The following is a 19,680-nucleotide window of genomic DNA, read 5'->3' on the forward strand; positions in this document are numbered from 1 at the left end:
TGAACATTTTTATATCTATTTATAACTATATTAGAAGAGGGGTCAATTGTTTGAGAGCAAGATATCCTTAAAATCTACCATCAACACTAGGTTGCACGATCAATATCTATTCATTTAATTCTCAAATATTTATGAGATGTAAAATCTAAATAAAATTTACCCGCGAGAGTGAAAAATGGACCATTTTTTGATTCAACAAAAATTTCTCTAAAAAATCAAGGTGTAGGATTCAAATCTGGTGCTAAAAAGATTCAAAAAGAATAGTATGTTGGAGTGTTTGAATTATGTTATATTGTGGAAATAGATTCAACACCATTAAGAAACCTGGAGCACCCAGAATCCTAAAATTTACCTAGACCACCCAAAATCCTAGAATTTGATAACTATAACCCAAATTTTCAAAAATTTCTACTAAAATTTATTATAATTTTAAGAAAGTTTCCATTATTTTAAAAGCTAATTTATTAGAGTTATAGTCAACACAACACTCCCAGAAATGGAACTACCCCCAATAATAATGAAACACTCCGGACATTCTGCTGGTACTTTTCAGTGACGTATAGCCATCCGTATGACAATGGGCAATGGATTATGCATAAACTGTTCATTTAGATGAGCTAGGATTGTGACATTTGTGATAAAATTTCAATCTCGTGCTCATAACTCTGATATTTTTCTTGGTGGCACGAGAACACGAAAATAGAGGATAAGCTCAGAGTTATTCGCTATAGTTTAGGCACCCACCAAGTTTGACTCTGAATCACTAGCAGAATGCGCCTGCATTAGTATTTATAGTGGACAAATCGATGGGTTTTCCCACATCTCAGGATTTCCTTTGCTCGCTGCTGAAACAGAAAAATTCGGCTGATGGATCACCATTGCAATGGCGAAGGCAATCTCTTGCCCACAAACATGGATGGAAAAGTCATTACCTGCAAAGGTATGGTTTGTGTTTTCAGCTTTTCTTTCTGGAAATAGTATTGCAGATGTGTTTGATTAAAGATAGATTCAGTAAAGTGGTTTTGGTTTTATTTCATTTCATTTTATTTTGTGAATGGACAGCTGCTGTGGCATGGGGACCAAAGCAGCCTTTGGTCATAGAAGAGGTGCAGGTGGATCCTCCTCAGGCAATGGAGGTCCGAATCAGAATTACCCATACTTCTCTCTGCCATACTGATATCACATATTGGATGATACCAAATGAAGACCTGTATCCTCGCATATTCGGCCATGAGGGTGCCGGGTAGGCCCTGGTTTTCACTCAAATTTTTAGTAATTAGTGTTTAATGAAGTTTTAGAAAAGAATTGTGTTTGAGAATTTAAGTGGTTAGATATTTCGGTGACCATTTCATCCATCATCAATAACATAGTAATTATCTCTAACAGTTGTGACACGAACATGGTCATGCCTAGTGGGTGGTATTTGGTTTATAGTCGTTATCAATGGATGCTTCCCCTTCTACTGTAAGCAGTTGAATTTAAATTTTTAATACTGAACTTCTAAATATGCAGGATAGTCGAGAGTGTGGGAGAGGGCGTGACAGATCTCCAGAAAGGAGACCATGTGATTCCTCTGTACAATGGCGAATGTGAAGACTGTGTCTACTGTAAATCTAAGAAGACCAATCTGTGTGGTGAGTTTAGAGTAAATCCCCACAGTACAGTGATGAGAAAGGATGGGAAATCTCGTTTCTCCATTGGTGGAAAGCCAGTTCATCATTTCCTGTCCACCTCTACATTTAGCGAGTACACTGTAGTGGATCATGCTTGTGTTCTCAAGATCAATCCAGAAGTTCCCTTGGATATGGCATGTTTGCTAGGCTGTGGACTGGCCACAGGTATCCCACTGTTTAGTTTGATGAAATCAGGAATCACAGGATTTCAATTGTATTTATAATGACAGCTGGTGACTAGTCTTCGGAGTGCTTTTAACTATGGACTCTGCTACCATGCGTTTGCAGGAATTGGAGCTGTATGGAACACAGCAGATATCGAACCAGGATCAACAGTTGCTATCTTTGGCCTTGGCACTGTGGGACTTGCAGTAAGTGGTTTGGTTATCCATGCTATTTACATGATTGTTGTGCTGGCTATCTTTCTTCAGTTGGTTTCTTAAGTTTTTAACTGTGAGCAGGTTGCAGAGGGTGCCAGGATAAGACAAGCATCCAAGATAATTGGCATTGACACAAATCCCAACAAGTTTCCTAAAGGTAGATGCTCTTTTTCTCAGACTGACTGGTAAAATTAACATAAAATTTAGTAGGCAGGTTCTTAGCCTCTTAACCTGGGTTGTTGTAACAGTTGCAGAGAATTGTTGAGTTTCTTATGTTTAACTCTAGCACCAGTTTGGTCCTGAAAAGTCTTACCATTGCAAAGGTAAGGTGCTGGTCCTGAAAGGTCTTACCTCTGCAAAGGTAAGGTACTGGTCCTGAGTCAAAGGTTGTTCTTGAAAGGCAGTAAAGTCCTAGTAGAAACCTGAAGGGTTGGCCATGAAAGGTAGTAAAATCCTGATAAAAGAGTTGTCTTGAAATTTCTTACATAAGTTTGATAGGTCATATATACTTGTTAGAATGGTTGGGCTTGACTGAGATCTCAACCCTGCTCAGTCAAGAAAATGTTTGAGGCAAGTTACCCATACCATCCTATTTGTCAATAGGATCTTAATCGCATACCTGAGCCTAACTTACAAGGATAGTTGGGTGGATAGAATTTTTTTTAATGTAATTATTTACGGACAGAATGCCGTATCAGTTAGATGTACTAGAGTATATATTGTTCTCGTCCGTTAAATAAAATGCTATCAAGAATTTCACCATTTGCACTACTTACACTGCAGCCAAAATCCTGGGAGTGACAGACTGCATCAACCCAAAAGACCACGAAAAGCCCATTCATGAGGTAACCTGCTATTTCAGATTATTCTTGTATGTAATGGCAATCTCTCCAACACCTATTAGCTCCAAAGCTGATGAAAAGAGAAATACTTTTGCAGGTGATAAGAGACATGTCAAATGGCGGTGTGGATTACAGCTTTGAATGCATTGGAAATACAGATATCTTATACCAGGGCTTTTTGTCCACCCATGATGTAATGACACCCTCTGTTCCCCATTTTCAACTTCAATATCATTCATAACAAAAATGTTAGTTAAGAAACAGATAACAAAGATCCTAGATATCCTAGATCTGCTAAAACCTACTAGTTCATTAATTTCCAGTAAGGTCTGCTGGGGATATGCATAAACAAAACTGTAAAGCTGCATTATGGTTCGTGTGTCCTCATGGTTAATGTTTTGGTCAATTGAATGTAATTGCAGGCCTGGGGTTTGACAGTGTTGTTGGGATTTGATTCGACTCCAAGAAAGCTAAGCCTTCTTCCTACAGAGTTGTTTATGGGTCGGAGGATTGTGGCATCCATATTTGGTGGATTCAAGGGAAAATCCCAATTGCCTAATCTTATAGAAAAATGTGTAAACAAGGTAATGAATCGCAAAAAAAACAGCAGCAATCTTGAGCAAACTGTCTTTAAAACTAATCTTTCATATATTTTATTAGTTTTCTTACAATATGCAGTTTGATTGCAGGAAGTCCAAGTAAAGGAATTCATTACCCATGAGCTGCCTTTTGCAGATATTAACAAATCATTTGATTTGTTGTTAGAAGGCAAGAGTTTGAGATGTGTTCTCCATCTCTAACCAAATATATTTTCCATTTTCTCCTAGCCAGCAACGATATATGTAGGAGATAGTCAATTTCGTTACTTCTAATAAAGGCTTTGTAACCTCTGATAGTCAATTGTGTTCCTACTAATAAAGGCTTTGTCACCTCTTATGGAACTATATTATGTCCAGTGAGGGAAGCCTTATTTGTGTGGTTTTAGTCTCAAACCGAGTAAAATGGGCTAGCTAAGGAATTTGTGCCCCTTGAAAGTAGATTGCCATTAAATATTAGATGTTTATGTAATATTAGATGTTTATGTTATAAGTAGTATTTCATGTGGACTTATGGAGCAAAGCTTTATCATATGTGAAGTGTTTAATTGAAAAACATTAAATGTTTTAGTGTCTTAAAAAATGGAGTATTCATCTTTTAGGGTTTTGTGCATTGCAGTTTAATTTTCACTATTACATTAGTGTAAAATGGAGTATTCATTTTTTTTTATTAAGGGTTTGGTCCACTACAGTTATATTTTCACTCTAGTTTAGGTTATTTAAATAACAATCTTTTATATAAAGAAATAAGAAAATTATAATTATAATTATATTTATATATATATATAAATTATTTGCACATAATAATAATTATATTGTTGTTAGAGTGTTTTTGGAATAAATTGTGTTTGGAGTTTTCAAATGTTCAATGTTTCAAGTGGAGACTCTACCATTATCAGGGATTAGAAAAAAACTATAATGTCCAAAAGGAAAGTAGAAAGGAAAATATAAAGGTAAGGCTAAAAAGATGGTTGTTAAATTTGATAAACTTATGTGAATGGATTTGGGGAATAATTAAAAAAATTGTTAAAAAATAAAAGAAAGAGATGGAAAATATAAAGGTAATGCTAAAAAGACAGTCGTTGAATTTGATAAACATATGTCCATGGATTTGGGGAATAAATAAAGTTTTTTTTTTTTTTTTTTAAAGAGAGATGGACGTTTAGAGAAAATCCGACATTAAAATATGTGAATAATTGGTGAGAAATTTTATTAAGGTATTGATCACAATAATCAATGTTAAAAAATTTAATATAAAGATGAAAAAAAAATTACATTATGGATCCTTTATGGATTATAATATAAAAATATATAAGCCCCAAGGGTTAGTCCAATTGGTAGAGTTCTCATCGCTAAAGCACCTTGCTAATGGGAGGTCACGAGTTCAATTCTCCTCAACGCCCTTGGGTTAGGCTTTGCTAATAAGTCGACGAGATGTGATCCCTTAATCAAAAGAGGTGAACATGAAAAAAAATAATTGGAAGAATTAATTAGGGGAAGGAAGACATGAAGAAACCAAAACTTCAAGAAACAAGCAACATCAATCAAACAATAAAAGATTAAAGAGGGGAGGAGACCAAACACAGAAGGCTTTGTGGTAAAGTTGATGAATAACGGTTTCCATGACTATCTAGTTTATAGTCACCTTCACAATTAAATTTATCCTAGTGCTTCTCAATTTCAAGAGCTTCTCAAATGATATGAGAAGTATAATGGGGAGTTGAGGCTAGGATTTTAGTTTGGTCGAATCAAATCAGATGTTTTGATTTAAAAGAATGTTTTGCAATAACATATTCAGACATGCAGTCATGGTTGGTATTAGTGATATCTTCTTTGAGGCAAGCTTTAAATGAATGATCAGTCTGGCCAGTATATGATCTGCCACTAGAGAAGGGAATTTGGTATACCCATGATCACAACATAGGATTTGATTTATCCTTCGCTGAAAGGAATAGTTGTTTTAGCATTTTATAGGGTATAAAGAGGGTTTTAATATTCTTTTTGGCCATAAATTTGGAGATAAGATCAGTGGTGCATTGGATGTAAGGGAAAGGAGAGCTCGAGGTGGAGAGGGGGGGATTTTTGTTCTTAGATTCTAGGCCTCACAAAAATCTTTGTTGATTTGGGAGCAAGAGTAACCATTGACCCTCAAGGATTTAATCAAACAATCTTTTTCTTTCTCCAAGAATTGAGGAGCAGAAATTCAGATGGCATGAGTCATAAGAGTCTTTAAAATAACAAATTTTTCATCAAGGTGATGATGAGAATGGACATGGAGGTATCAATTAGTGTCAGTCTTTTTCTTATGGAATTAGGGGGTTAGTGAGCCATTAGGAGGATGTGAGATGAGAACGTCTCGGAATGGTAGGGCTTTATCATTTTCCACTCCATGGTAAATTTGATATGGGGGGAAATGTTGTTTATATGGTTAAGAAAGGTCAAGACGGTGTACTAACCAAGAGACAAAATGATGAAGGTATCATCAACAATATGGGACCAAAATTTTTGTTTCAGATGCTAAGTGGTTAACGCTCGAGCTTTGAAATCTTCCATAAAAATATTAGCTACTGCAAGGGTTAAGGAAGACCCCATGGCAATATTTTTAGAAATTAATATGTAGATTCAAAATTTCTCATGAAATTTACTAAATCACAAGACTTGAAGCTACTCTATTGATCTTCGAAAGTTAATTCACCATCGAGAACACAAATCATAGACATGCAAAAGGAAACATCACACATGTATAGATATTTATCTAGGGGAAAGCAATTGCTCAAAATCCCTTACTATCTATATTACATTAATCAGAGAATAGAGATGAAATACATATGCTTGCTCAAGCCTGAGCACATCCTTCAAGTGTATAGTCTATCCCTTTTCTTGACTGACTGACTCTAGTGAACACTTAGCCAATTTTCAATCCCTCCAAGCTCCTATTTCCTTGCATTGTTCCTTTGGGAAATTGGCCACTATTATTTAGGAATTTTCCAATATTGAATTGCGCAATTCCCTTAGGTCCTTCCTCTAACTGCATGCACCACCTGTACACAATGGAATATGCTACAACTGATAGTACACTACCTTGGAATCTCCATCTCAACTAGGTAACTCGAATTCTCTACATGCAACAATTATTTTAGGTTGATTGATCATTTAACTGGTTGATCACAGAGTGTGGTTGAAGTTCCACTTCCACAACTTGACCTCCACTAGTTCTTCTGACAATTAGAACTATTTAAACTGACAATAACTCAAATTAATTGAAATAGATTAATACAAATTAGCAATCAAACATACTGAAAAGAAATCAAGCTTCCCCAACTCGAATTAACTGTGTTAACTGAGAAACAAGTTCCATGTCACCTTAGTAAACTACCTCCAATGTTTCTGCTAAAATAGAAATTCAAACTTTCTCTAATTTGGCCAAGGCAAAGTCAAACTGAGATTTTATTGCTGACTTTTCAACAATATCTTCAGTTTACTCATAGTAAATCCCTTTAAAGGAATAGAAAGTACAAGAGAGATAAATTTGAATGAGATTTAGGGTTTCAGGGTCATCCAGCTCAGATATTAGATCAAGAGCTTTGGGAACTAGGATTTTGGTATGTAGAAATTTGATAGAAATTGCAACTACTCAAGATTTTGAACTGAAAACAAGAGACACAAATTCTACTCTACCAATCTGTGAAATGGAAATCACAATTTAGAACAACATGCATAGAAATGTAACAATCAAAACCACAAGTACACAGTGATTTCTAGGGAAACCCAATTGGGGAAAACCCCTCAAGACTCTTTGCATTAATTAGTTGAATAAAGAAAATATTACAATTGCTTGCTCCAGCTTTGAGCACAACCTACAAAAAAACCATTATTCTCTCTGCTAAATGAGAGCCTATGGCCAACACTTAGCCAATTTCTCGCTCCTTCATCCTCCTATTTCCTTGTGCAATCCTAAGCATATTCGAGCACCTAAACAATAAGTAAGTCCCTATTTCCTTCTGCAATTCCCAAAGAATTGATCTCCTTACTGCATGCAACAATTGAATACCCAACCAGTATACAACTCATGCTACACTATCCTTGTCTCCTCCATTTCAACTGAACAATTTGAATCCCATGCATGCATGAGATATTTTGGGTTGATTGATAAGTTAATTAAGAGAACTCTAAGTTAAACAGTTATCACACTGCACAACTAAACTTCAAATGACTCTATCAATAGTTATATGTCAGTTAATTGAGTACAATTAAAAATAGTTAACTAGATTTCTAAAATTTAGAAATCAACACATGCATGACTAAACTCCGAGTCCACTAACTCAAATTTACTAAGCTAACTGAGTGACAATAGCCATGCCACACTAGTTAACTGCCTCTAAGTTGTCTCGTTGATGTGGAACTTTGATGTACTCAATTTGGCTAAGGCTAAAGTCAAATTGAGCCTTTCTTGCTACACTTTCTAACACTCCCTCTTAACAAGAAAGGGATTTTTCACCACCCCTATCTAGCACCTATGGAATTCGAATTTACCTCTTGACAATGCCTTTTTCAAGATGTCAGTATCTTTCTCCTCAATTGGAATGTATTGTAGCAACATAATTTTCCTCTACACACAATCCTGCAAATGATGATACCAGATATCAATGTGCTTGGACCTATCATGAAATATTAGATTCTTAGGGAGCTTAATGCAATTATGAGTATCAAAATATACCAGTGTCGGATCCATCTCCTAACTGAAAACACCCACAAGTATTTTCCTCATCCATATGGCCTCACATGTTGCTTGAATTGTAGCCATATATTCAGTCTCTATTGAGTTGAGTGCCACGAGCCTCTACTTCCTGTTGTACCAGGAAATAGCTATGAACCCAACACTAAGGATAGCACCTAAAGTAAGTTTCCTATATGATGGAATCCCTGCCCAATCTACATCGATGAAGCCTTGGAGCTTCACTCCCTCTGTCCTCTTGTACCATAAACCATACTCAGTAGTGCCTCTGAGGTACTGTAACTCATGCTTTGTTGCTTTCCAATATAGCTTGGTAGGCCTTACCATAGTTTGACTAAGCCAGTTTACTGCAGAGCACATGTCAGGTCTTGTGTTCATAAGATGCATCAAAGACCCCACAACCTACCTGCAAATGGTAGCATCAACCTCTTCACCTAAAGTGGCATTCTCCTCCGTTTAGTTTGTAGCTAGAGGTGTGTCCATAGGCTTACAATTATCCATGTGAAATCTCTAAATTCTTTCGAAGGCATACTTCCCCTGAGACATAAACATTTCACCATCACCTTACCATACTTCCATCCCGATGAAGTAATACATTAAGCCAATGTATTTCATCTCAAATTCCCTTACAATATCCTCTTTGCAAGAGCAGATCAACTTCTCATCACCTATCAATATTAAATCATCAACGTACAAAACAAGAATAAGAAAATTACCATCTACCACAATGTGATAAAGGTTCTCATCTGCTTCAATTTTGGTGAAGCTCAATCCACTGAGATAGTTATTGATCTAAGTGTACTGTGCTCAGGGCGCCTGTTTGAGACCATACAATTCTCTCCCGAGTCTACACACATGTGACACCCAATCATATGTCTCAAAACCTTTTGGATGCTCTATGTAAATTTCCTCTTGAACAACACCATTGAGAAAGGCGGTCTTCACATCCATCTGGTGGATTTTCCACCCCATCGACGTAGCTAATGTAATAATTGATTTGATGTAGAAATACCTTGCCGTAGGGGAAAATGTCTCCTCATAGCCAACTCCTTCTACCTGAGAAAATTATTTGGCCACAAATATGGCCTTGTACTTATTGATGCTCCCATCAACTGCATGCTTCACTTTGTAGATCTGTATGGAATCAACCACTTATTTCCCTCTTGGTATTGGCACCACTTCCCATACATTGTTCTTCATGATGGATTCATATTCTTCCACCGTGGCATCAACCCAAACAACTTGAGAAATTTCTTCCTCGAATGAAGAAGGCTCTGACTCAATGAGATCTGTCATGAGATCCATGTAACCAATGTATCTCTCAGGTGACCTTCTATGCCTGCGTTGTGATGTAGGAGCTCCCACATGCTCTTGTGCATCTTGTATCAATCTATCACCTTCTCTGGTTCTCTTTCTCCCTTCTCTCGATGTCTGTGGTTGAGTAGGTATCTCCATTCGGCCTCCTCTCTGCTCCTCTGTTTGTGGTTGCTCCACAACTTCCTGAAGCTCATCCTAAGGAAACTCCTTTGGAGCTAGAAGCTCCTTCTCCTGTGGGATACTCATCTCTCATTCCATAGAGCATCTCGTAGCCTTATCCTCATAAAACTTGACATATATCTTCACAATTTTCATCCTCAGTGAAGGTAAATAAACTCAGTAATTGTGTGGAGTTTCGATGTATCCTACAAAAAATCCCAACTCTATTGTAGGCTCAAGTTTCTTCCTCGAATCCTTGGAGACATGACAATAAATTGAAGCTCCAAAAATTAAAAAATGAGACACATCATGCTTTATCCTAGAGAAATCTTCCTCTGATGTGATCATACCAAGTATTATATGAGGACTCTGGTTTTGCAAGTAGATTGTTGTGTTACATGTTGCTGCCCATAGATGAAATGGTATCCCCCGATCATGTAGCATAGCTCTTATAGCTCCAACTATGCTCACGTTCTTCCTCTCAGGTCCCCATTCTAATGTGGGTTATGGGGTGTTATCAGTTCTCTTCGAATACATTCTTTGGCATAGAAATCCTTTAATACATACAAAACAAATTCACCTCCATTTTCACTCATGAGATCCTTCACTTTCTTCCCAATCTCCTTCTCAACTAATTCCTTAAATTATACAAATTTGGAAAACACTTCATCCTTTTCCCCGTGAAGAAAATCTAGCATTTTCTAGAGAGATCATCAATAAAATTTACATACTACTTATGTTTTGTTGTGGAGTTTGTAAAAAAAGTTCCACAAACATCAGAGTGGACTCACTCCAAGATTGCATCTCCTCTATTATCTTGTCCATGGAAGGTGGATTTGACATATTTCCCCAATGTGCAACCCTTGTAGACACCTTACTAGTCAAGGGAGGCTGGTGGTAATTTGATGCATGACTTTTAAGGCACCATGGTGTAGATGGCCCAATCTCATGTGCCAAAGTTATCCAACATCTTGACTCTGCACTTTTTCTACCTTGTTACTCAATGCAACATGATCTCCCAACTCATGTTTGTATAGGTTATTCACTCGAACTCCAATATGCTTCACTTTCACAGTAGCTATGTGATCCGAATCTCTTCAACTATCAGCATTAACCAAGATCTTTTACTTTTGTGATGTTAGAGTAATTGCATATGAAAGATTGTAGAAAAACCACATGTGCATACTTTAAATAAGAAGAAACATAAAGACAACCATCAAATCGAATAACACAAACATATTGATAATAGAGTTCATCCGATGTGGGTTACGTCTCCGGGCCCTGGTGCCAAGAGTGGGGAGACCACTTCATTAAATACTACAAGATGATGATGAGTACATAGTACATTCTTTGTCATTACAAGGGTAATTCCCTCAACCAGAGTGGCATGTATCTCCACAAAACATTCTCCCTATAGGAACTCTCACTCAACTGGGCCCTCCTTCACCATGATAAGCTAGTAAATTCACAAATGACATGGCATACAAGCATCCTTTCAACATAATAGAAACAAGGAACTCGACAGCAAAAAATCATCTCAGAAAATCGAAAGAAAATCATGACATAACTGCATCTTATATCTCCACTTTCAGGGATGGCCAAAAATGCAAAGCTTAGTTGCTGAAATGTACATCATCGTTAAATTTGTGGCACGAAATCGTGTCAAACGACTATAAACTTTGCGCTTTTCTGACACTATAAAATTCTGGACCCTCAGGAATCTCGAAGATTCCCCCAAAGGTTCCTTCCTGAAGATGGCCAAAAAATGGCTACTCGGATGAAAATTATGGGCACACCACTGTGCCCTGTGCGAAATTTTGTGAAAAAGGACTATAAAGTTGACATCATTCTCTGTCGGTCAAAAATCGACCTCTAAGGGAATATTTTAGATACCACAAGATTCTGTAAAGATTCCTTGTTGTTGGACACCTGAATTTATGCTTCTTAGATGGGGAAACAAAATGCATGGTTGGACTCATGGTGAGAAAACATGCAAAAATGACTATAAACTTGTCAAATTCTAACACTAACACCTCTGGGCCTCTAAGGGAATCTTTTCAGCATCTTAATGATACCCTCACTCAGGGTTTCGTCGCTCCTCCACTACTCGTCCTCTGCCCGCTGGGAAAATGAATGAATTTTTATATATCTGCACATGTGGACCTACCAATTTGGTTCATTTTCTTGTTGGTAGGAAGTATCATGTTAAGGCTTGCAGTTGATTTAGTTATGGGGTCGAATCCCCACAAAACCCTTTTTATGGTATGAAACATATGTATTGGCGCAACGGTATAATATTTCATATAACCATTTGGCGTTAATGTTTGTGCATATTGAACACAACATATAACTGTTACGGTGATGTTTGGCAGCATCTGTTATTATATATATATATATTTTGGTTTGGTTTTTTAATATGGCATGTAGTTGTTTCCACTTGGAGCCACCTGAGCGGCAAGCTAGTTCAAACCCCGTTGGCTCCACATTTTATTTATAACATGTGATCATTGTTTTAGTCTATCGACAGTGGCCTGCCCATCCCATATATATATTAACAATGCCATTGGTTGGCAAGGGTGGCGGGGGTGGCAGCTTGCCACCCCTTAATATACTTTTTTTGTTTTTATTATAACCAACCATTTAAAAAACTTTGACCGGTTTTTAAGGGTCACTAAGAAAATTAAGTAGGCAATAAATTCGCTCATTTTTGTGGCGAGATTGTGTGCATCGAGACTTTGCAAATTGTTGCCTCGTTAGGATTACCACGTAGCTAAGTTCAACCAAAACTTTGACCAGCTATAACCTAAGCATACGAACTCAGATTTGAGTGTCATTTGCACCGTTGGAATCAAGTCAATGAAAACTACAATTTAGTCTTTGTTTCATTTTAATATAAGGAATTTTATATCTTTTCCATAGCCACTGTTGAATTTTGAGCATGTCTGGAGCCACCTAGATCATTCCTCCCCACTGCGGAGATTTTGGTCCTCCAAAAGCATGAACATAATTTGCAAGTGTTTTTTTTACATCATCTGCACAACAAGTGTCCTAACAGGTCACCCTTCCTTCTCCTTCACCCTTGTCCTTCAGATCCATAAGTGATGAACCGACACATGCATCCTCTGCAAACCTCTAGTACAATATTTTCAAATCACATGCTCAATTACATGGCCAGCCATGACCCAAGCATCCCCATACTTTCCATAGTTTACAACACACACACTTTGGTCAAGTTTTCGTCATAATAGAAATCAATCCCCAGCTATCAATAAAAGGAAAACACATAATCACTTTTACATTTATATCGCAACACATGATTTACAAAATGTGTCCATGAAAAACTACCAAATATAGTAAAACCATTTCTTACTCAACAAAGTGAACCACTAGGGTTGTTGCAAATTTTCTTGTTGAACATATTCACCAATTGGTTTATGCCTGGATGTTTTGTCCTTGAGATGTTGCTCTGGATGGAGCCTCCAACCTATGGCTCTTTGATGTCCACCTCTATTGCAATGACTGCAAAAAGTATTCTTCCTCCAGGCCTGTTTAACCTTCTTTCTTTCCTGATGTGGAGAAGGGCTTTCACGCCTCATCCTTTTTCTTGTTGTCATTCTCTCCCAACACTTAGCAACCACATGGTTATGTAAACCAGAAAACTACATGGTTTTCTATGACATGATTGTTGTTCATCATTAACATGCTTGTAGTCAAAATGAACTTTAGAATATTGAGACTTGTTATACCTCTCTTCATTGTCTTTGGTGTAATCTTGTGATGAGAGCTTGACTTAGATCTTCCCCTAGAATGTGCACTATCATGGGAGGATTGTGATGTGTTCTAATTGTCCTCTTTCTCTGACGGCTTTGACCATGTCTTGGAAGCTTCTAATACCTTTTAGCACTCTCCTTTAGTGTATCCGAAACTTGCAAATCAAGGTCTTTGTACCACCTCCAATGGTCGAGTCATGCCTTGGCCATTAACACCAAGTCATCCTCCTTTATACCCCATATTGGTAAGGAGTCTCATGCCAGTCCTTGAAATGGGTACCTCCATGTTTCCAATAGAAATAGTGTCATGTGAAAATGAAACTGAAGAACAATCAACATTGTTTACCTCAGCTGTCGATTCTAAAGCAGGTGATGATGGCTTCTCTAAGCCTTCGTTGTGCTTTAATTTTTCCAAGGCCTCTTCTGTGGCTTGTAGCTGAAACTGCAATATTTTCTTCTCCTCTTTTTATTCTCGTAGAAGTCTCCTCAATTCATCATTCTCTTCTTGAAGGCTCTAATTGATCTCCTCATTTGAATGATGAGAAGATGATGAAGAAGATGAATGGTCACTGGAAGGGGTAGATGGAGCATCATCCTCTGCTATTTATTTATCCCATTCCTCTCTTTCCATATTCTCCTTGTAATCTGCATACATTTTTCCACCATGCATGCCATCCTGAGGAGGTCCTCGTAGAGATATTTGTTGTTATTCATTTTCCTTCTCTTCATGCATGTTCAATCTGTAGTTATTATTCACTCATGCAATTCACAAATTGGTATGGATCTCTTAGCTACCAGAATTAACCAAGATCTTTTACTTTTGCGATGTTAGCATAATTGCACATGTAAGATTATAGAACAACCACATGTGCATACTTTAATGAAGATGAAACATAAAAACAACCATCAAATCAAAGAACACAAACACATTGATAACGGAGTTCACCTAGTGTGTATTATGTCTCCAGGCCCTAGTGTAAAGAGTGGGGAGGTTGCTTCATCAAATTCTACAAGATGATGATGATTACATAGTACATTCTTTGTCATTACAATGATAATTCCCTCAACCATAGTGGAATGTCTCTCCATGTGACGTTCTCCCTATAGGAACTCTCACTCAAATGGGCCCTCCTTCAGCATGACAAGCTAATAAATTCACACATGGCATGGCATAAAAGAACCCTTTCAACATAATAGAAATAAGGATCTCGAAATCAAAACAACATCTCATCAAATCAGAAGAAAAGCATGATGTTATGAAACCAACTCACAAAAAGATTGAATAGATAGATCAACGACTTAGAAATCAGCCTCTTCGAGGGGGCAACCTCCTTTACATTACACAAATGAGCAATTCTTGGATGATACAAATGACAAGACCTCCTTTCTATATATGGGAGTCTAAGGGGTCATAATATAATTAGAGCCGACATAACAATAATAATCTAAGGGCACAACAATAATAATAGTGGGCTTCTATGGGGCACAATAATAACAATATGGGGACTATATGGGCACAACAATATAATAAGGGGGTTTCACTAATAACAATAAGGGGTTACACTAGTAGTATAGGGACCTAACACATGACATAACTACATCATATACCTCCACTTTTGGGGATGGCTGAAAAATGCAAAGCTCAGCTATTGAAAACGAACATCACCACTGAATTCGTGGCGCGAAATCATGTCAAATGATTATAAAATTTGCCCCTTTCTAACAACGTCAATTTCTAGATCCTCGAGAATATCAAAGATTCACCCAAAGGTTCCATCCTAAAGATGGCCAAAAAATCTGCAACTCGAATGAAAATTTTGAGCACACCACTGCACTCCCTGCAAAATTTTGTGAAAAATGAATATAAATTTGACAACATTCTGTCTCGGTCAAAAATTAGCCTCCAAGTGAATCTTTTAGACTCCACAAGATTGTGCAAAGATTCTTTATTGTTGGATGCCTAGATTTATGCTTCTCAGATGGGAAAATAGACTGCACGGTTGGACTCCCGGCGAGAAAACGTGCAAAAATGACTATACAATTGTCAAATTCTGACATTGGCACCTCTGGACCTCTAAGGGAATCTTTTCAGCATCTTAATGACACCCTCGCTCAGGGTTCCACACCTTAGGGTCGCTCAGGGTTCCATCGCTCCTCCACCGCCCATTCCCTGTCCGTTGGGAAAATAAATGAGTTTTTATATATCCATGTTGGGAGACCTACCAAAGGTGGGTCGTTGGCTCGTTGGTAGGCAATGTCATGTTAAGGCTTGAGATTGAGTTGGTTATGGGATTGAATCCCCACAGAACCCCTTTTACGGTATGAGACATAGGTATTGGCGCGGTGGTATAATATTGGCATATAATGATTGGGCATTTATTGAACACATCATATAACCATTACAACGATGTTCAGCGACAACTATTCTTTTATATATAGTTTGGTTTGGTTTGTTGATATGGCATGCGGTTGTTGCCACTTCGACCCACCCAAGCGATGGGTCGGCCCACCAAGTCGAGCAGGTTCAAACCCTGCCGACTCCACATTTTATCTATAACATGCAACCATTGTTTTAACATATGTTATATATAATGTGACTTGGTCGGGGGTTGGACAGGTTCGTTGGCGGTGGCCCACCAATATATTTTCTTTTGTTTTTATTATAACCAACCATTCAAAAAATTTCTAACGATTTTTAAGGGTCACTAGAAAAATTAATTAGGCAACAAATTCACCTGTTCTGGTGGTTGGATTTTGTGCATTGTGACTCTGCCAAAGTGTTGCCTTATTAGGACTACCACTTGGCCAAGTTTGACCAAAACTTTGACCAGCTATAACTTGAGCATACGAACTCGGATTTGAGTGTCGTTCACACCGTTGGAATCAGGGTGACGAGCACTATGATCTGGTCTTAGTTGCACTTCAATCTAAGGAACTTGATTTTTGAGCTTTTCCATAGCCATTGTTGAATTTTGAGTGTGTCTAGAGCCACTTGGATCACTGTGTTTCAGAAAGGATTTACCTTTACTGAAAATAGAATCATAGCCTATATCCTCCAATACTGCTACATATATTAGGTTATTCTTCATCCCAAGTACATACGTAACAGTTTTGAGGCAAAGAGGGGAGGCTTTCTCCCTCTCAAAGGTGACAATACCAATTCCTATCGCACTAAACCTCTCGTGATCCCATAATTCAATATGCATCTACACATATATCTCTCCTCCAGGCTACTAAAAAATTCCTTGCACCCTGTCACATGGAACGAGGCATCGGAATCAAGGTACCACACTCTTCCCATAACATTACTGGCCATGCATGCTTTTAGGGTGAAGTCTAATTTGAATTCTGAAGCTAGTGCTTCACTTCCTGCTCCTCCTGAAGGCTTCTTGTTATACTTCTTGTGTGAACATTTTGTTTCATAGTGCCCATATTCATGGCAGTGGAAACATTTTATCTTGCTCAAGTCTTTCTTATTTCCATTATTTTGGCTAGATTCAGGTTTTCTTTGGGTCTTCTTTCCTTTTTACTTCTTCCCTTCCTAGCCAAGGAAAAATTATCTTCATCCTCTGCTTTGGACGATACTGCATCTCTGGTATTTCTCTGAACTCTTCTAGAACCAAATCAGATGACAACCTTTCCTAATTTGGTAATTTTTCCCTTCCATTCATAGAGTCTTTGTAGTTGTGCCAGGATTTTGGAAGGCCTGGAAGAGCTAGACTCACCAGGACATATTCTGCAACATTCACCCCAAACCCTCCAAGCTCATCTCAAACTTCAGTGAATTTGAAGAGATATTTTGGAATAGTGTCATTTTTATGCATCCTAATGTTTCGAATTTTGTCTTTCAGGGCCAATTTTCTATGGTCACTGATATTTTTGAATAGCCCAATTAGTGTCTTCCACATATAAAATGGTGTTTCTTTGCCATGGAGATTCAAGACCACATAGCCTCTCACACCTTCTAGAAGAATTCTCCTAGCCTTTGCAAGATCCTTCTTCCAGTGGGTTAACTGTTGTGCATCTAATTGTTGAGGTTTTGCAATATCAATTTTAGCATATTCTATCACACCATTAACATCAAGAACTGCTTCCATTCGATCCATCTAGGCTATGAAATTTGAGCTACCCTATATGGCATACTCCAATCTCAGTTTGTTGAAAGGAATTCTCCCAAATCTGAAGAAAAATTGTTGCATTGAAGCTGAAAATTCGAAATTCTTGAGGGAAAAGTTTGAAATAATGGTTCTAATGTTATTTTAGGGCTCTGATACCATGTAGAAATTTGATTGAAATTGCAACTTCTCAATATTTCAAACTAAAAACAAGAGACACAAATTCTACTCTACTAATCTGTGAAATGGAAATCACAATTTAGAATAACATGCATAGACATGAAACAAGCAAAACCACAAGTACATGGTGATTTCTAGGGGAACCCAACTGGGAAAAACCCCTCAAGCCTCTTTGCATTAATCAGTTGAATAGAGAAACTATTAAAATATTTTGCTCCATCTCTGAGAAAAACCTGTAGAAGCAACATTGTTCTCTCTGTTGAATGAGAGCCTCTAGCCAACAATTAGCCATTTTATGCCTCCTCCAGCTTCTTATTTCCTTGCACAATCCTGAGCAAATTCGAGCTCCTAAACAATAGAGAATTCCCTATTTCCTTGCACAATTCCCAACGAATTAATCTCTTCGCTGCATGCAACAACTGTACGCTCAACTAGTATATAACTTATGTTACACTAGCCTTGTCTCCTCCACTTCAACTGAGAAATTCAAATTTCATGCATGCATGAGCTATTTGTAGGTTTTAACCCTCTACAAAATTATGTGCAAACAAATTCTTGAAAACAGAAAATATACAATGGCAAGAAACACAAATCAAATACATAGATATTTTCCCCTGGATCCCAAAATTGGGACTACCAGATTGATTTTTCATTATTTTCCTTCCAATGTGATATATATATATATATATGTCGAAGAATTCATAAACCCTAATCCACTAACCCTGGATTAGAACATAATCGTAGTTCCCTTGACCAGATCTACAAAATACCATGGGTAGAAAATTATCATGCCCAAAACCATGTGCGAAACCCATGCACAAAACTCTAGGTAGTTCTGCGCACCTAATATAGGGTCCAAAAAAATTTCTCGGGGTGCCACACCCCCCTATGACCCCCTTGCTGTGCCCAACGTTATCGTCCCCCACTCATGAGACTAGTGGTGTAAATAATATAACACACATCCAACATTATCCCACTTGTTATTTTCTTTTCCACACAAGGCGTCACAGGAAGCTTAGTCATTGGTCCAATCCTGCAATGCCCATTGTTTCTCTACACCAATAAAACTTCTCATTGCTCACAGAATTCGTCAATGCATCTGTAACATTCTTCAAAGTTTCCACCTTTACCAGCAACACCTTTTTATCCTCAACCATATCTCTCACAAAGTGATACTGAACATCAATGTGCTTTATCTTTGAATGATAAGCAAGTCTCTTTTCCAAGAAAATTTCACTTTGGTTGTCACTGTCTATCCTTATAGCTCATTGTACTAACCCCATACTTGAACACAAACTCTACAACCAAATTGATTCCTTGCTTGCATGAGTGGGTGCCATGTATTCTACCTCTATCGTTGAAAGTGCCACTACTGACTGTCTCTTTCTCATCCAACTGACTGCACCTCCAAATAGGTTAAACACATACCCACTTGTAGATCTTCTCTAATCCAGATCTCAAGCCCTATCCACATCAACAAAGCAATGGATGTCCAAAACTCTATCCAATCCTGTCTTCCTTGGTAGCACAAACCATAATCACTAGTGCCAGGCAAATACATGAAAACCTGCTTCACTGTTGTCAAATGATCCTTCCTTGGTTTTGACATAAACTTTCTCAATACTCCCACTGCATGTGTAATGTGTGGTCTACTATAGACCATTTCATACATCAGGCTACCAGCTACACTTGCATATGGAACATGGGAGATGTCCTCTTCCTCTTCTTGTGTCTTGGGACATTGTTCAATAGATAACTTTACACTTATAAGAATAGGAACCTTCACCGGTTTACTATCCTGCGTATTAAACCTTTGTAGTATTGTCTCGACATGCTTCCTTTGCTTTAACTAGAGATTCCTCTTTGCCCGATCTCATTTAATTTCCATGCCCAAAATATAGTTTGCAGCACCA

The 19,680-nt window shown here is 37.7% G+C and overlaps 1 protein-coding gene across 1 annotated transcript; it reads left to right on the plus strand.

Moving 5' to 3' along the window:
• The first annotated feature begins 782 nt into the window (after window positions 1-782).
• LOC149154687 (alcohol dehydrogenase-like 4) lies at window positions 783-3,593 on the plus strand. The gene is made up of 8 exons (XM_089440550.1): window positions 783-940; window positions 1,063-1,243; window positions 1,513-1,838; window positions 1,962-2,044; window positions 2,135-2,210; window positions 2,837-2,898; window positions 2,993-3,088; window positions 3,318-3,593. The coding sequence occupies exons 1-8, from the start codon at window positions 868-870 to the stop codon at window positions 3,576-3,578; spliced, it is 1,158 nt and encodes a 385-aa protein (XP_089296676.1). The 5' UTR covers window positions 783-867; the 3' UTR covers window positions 3,579-3,593.
• Window positions 3,594-19,680: the final 16,087 nt, after the last annotated feature.

The sequence above is a fragment of the Pinus tabuliformis genome, chromosome 9 (genome assembly GCF_031772625.1).
Source record: "Pinus tabuliformis cultivar Carrire ecotype Pingquan chromosome 9, CPIR1, whole genome shotgun sequence".
Lineage (NCBI taxonomy): Eukaryota > Viridiplantae > Streptophyta > Pinopsida > Pinales > Pinaceae > Pinus > Pinus tabuliformis.